This window comes from Asparagus officinalis, chromosome 2 (assembly GCF_001876935.1).
Source record: "Asparagus officinalis chromosome 2, Aspof.V1, whole genome shotgun sequence".
Taxonomy (NCBI): domain Eukaryota; kingdom Viridiplantae; phylum Streptophyta; class Magnoliopsida; order Asparagales; family Asparagaceae; genus Asparagus; species Asparagus officinalis.
Window position 1 is genome coordinate 80,941,951 of NC_033795.1, and position 2,201 is coordinate 80,944,151.

The 2,201-nt window shown below is 37.3% G+C and overlaps 1 protein-coding gene across 1 annotated transcript; it reads left to right on the forward strand.

Annotated features, from left to right (window-relative positions):
• LOC109829685 (glutaredoxin-C1-like) lies at positions 386 to 915 on the forward strand. Its single transcript, XM_020396727.1, has one exon. It carries the CDS (start codon positions 425 to 427, stop codon positions 734 to 736), a length of 312 nt encoding a protein of 103 aa, XP_020252316.1. The 5' UTR covers positions 386 to 424; the 3' UTR covers positions 737 to 915.

The following is a 2,201-nucleotide window of genomic DNA, read 5'->3' on the forward strand; positions in this document are numbered from 1 at the left end:
AACTTTTATTTTTTTTGGGGTAAATTTCACAAACCCCCCCCAAATATTTAGGGTGTTTCACACGAAACACCATGAACAAAACCCCAAAAAGCAAACAGAAGAGGAGAAGACGAGTCAAAAGAAAACAAAAAAAAAATGACAGAATTGGGCAGATAATAAGGTCCTTTGATTGCAAGATACACTTTGTAGGCAGTTATGTGAAAAAAGTCATAAAGTTTATTTTTATTTTTATTATTTATTTATTTATTTATTTATTTGTGGGGAGGGGGAGGGGGTTTGTGAAATTTAACGTTTCATTTCTTTATAATATTTCAAATCTGCCCCCTTTCCATGCTATATAAATAAGCACCCAAAGCACCTCAGATGCATCACATCCCAAGTCTTCTCTTCTTCAAAAACACTAGATACACAATTTTGTCAAGAAATGGAGAGGGTGAACAATTTAGCCTCAGAGAGTGCAGTGGTGATCTTCAGCAAGAGCTCATGTTGCATGTGCCACGCAATCGAGAGGCTCTTCTCCGAGCTCGGTGTTAAAACTGTTGTCCATGAAATCGATGAGATGGCGAATGGTAAGGAGATTGAGAAGGCACTTTCCCGCCTTACTGGGCGAAGTAAACCCGTTCCTGCTGTGTTCATCGGTGGGAGATTGATCGGGTCTACTGATGAAATCATGTCCCTTCATCTTGGTGGTGACTTGATCACACTTCTCAGAGATGCTGGTGCGATCTGGCTCTAAGTTGCTACTATTATCGTAGTGACAGATTTTGAGTAGCTAGCAAGTTATGAGAGTCGCAAGCGTGTTGCTTTAGTTGTAGACAGGTTCTCTTCGTAGAATCTGTGATGTATCCTATTTTCGATAAGAAATAAAGAACTATCGCTTATCGTATGCAACAATAAAGCTGTCGGTTTATGTACATGCTTCTGTCAGTGTGCATATTTTCGCAGTCCACACTATTATGCAGGAAAGTTATGCTTATAGCGGTGAGTAATTTAGGCGCAGTAGGACGATGAAGAAATGCATATAGATTCATGAAATACAAAAAATGCATAGTCCATAACATTTGACGCCATGGAAAAGATTTATCCTGTACTTCATTTTGGCAGACAGTTTTCTTTGAGTTTCTGAAACTGTCTGAAACTTTATGAAACTATGGGTTTTTCAGAAATGAATTCGGAGTATCAGCTCCAATTATATAAATCTGAACTGACCCGCGTGCATTTGACTTGGGAGAGTAGGCTTGTATAAATCCTCATGTTAATGCTAAGCAACCATTGTTTATCATGTACAAACTCTGAACCTTAGTCTGTTTGTCTGCACATAATTTTGTTTGCATATTAGTGCAGTCTATACTTGTATGTAGGAAAATGATGCTTCTAGTGGCAAACGACTCAAGAGAAATAAGAAATGGTGAGACGCATATGACTTCATAAAATTGTAATTGGATTTTGAGCAGTAATCTGTGAGAGTTACAAGTTTACTTTCTTCAATCATAGTTGGGTGTACAGTGAGTTTTAGCAGAATCTTTGCTGTATATATCCTATTTTTCATAAGTAATGAAGGATTGTTGTCTGTTTATATTTTAACGCTTGTCTGTGCAAATTAGTGGTTAATGACTCAAGAGTACTAAGAAGATGAAGGAATCCATGGGTTTCTGTTTACAGTTTCCTATGAGTTAAATGTCTGAAAATTTCTGAACCCTGAGAGTGGAGTCCTACACTTAATAAATTTCAAACCTGTAATTGAGACCGTTAGAATTAATATAAACAATAAACCTTCATCATCACCATAAACTCAGAGTTTTGGTGTAATGGTTAGGGTCTTTAACACGGAATCGGAGTAACCCAGGTTTAAATCCCACCGGCCACACATTTAAAGCAGATTTTTCTAAAAATTGACGCCACCCATGAGTGGATCCTGGTTTCAGCCCATAAAAAAAGGGAGGGGTAATGGGTAGGGTCTTTAACTAATATACGTACCTGTAGAAATAATTTCTGAACTAAATACCTTCAAAAAATACCCATCTTTTTGCTACCTAACCACAATATATGTTGATACTACTCAAACGGGTCATTTCTTAGCAGCTGATGATCTGCATGGGGGTAAAGAATTACTAGTAATTAAGTTACAGTTTTAACGTTAATTCTGCAGTTTATTTGAACGGTTCTATATATGCACTTGATGCCTGCAAGTTGGTTTACTC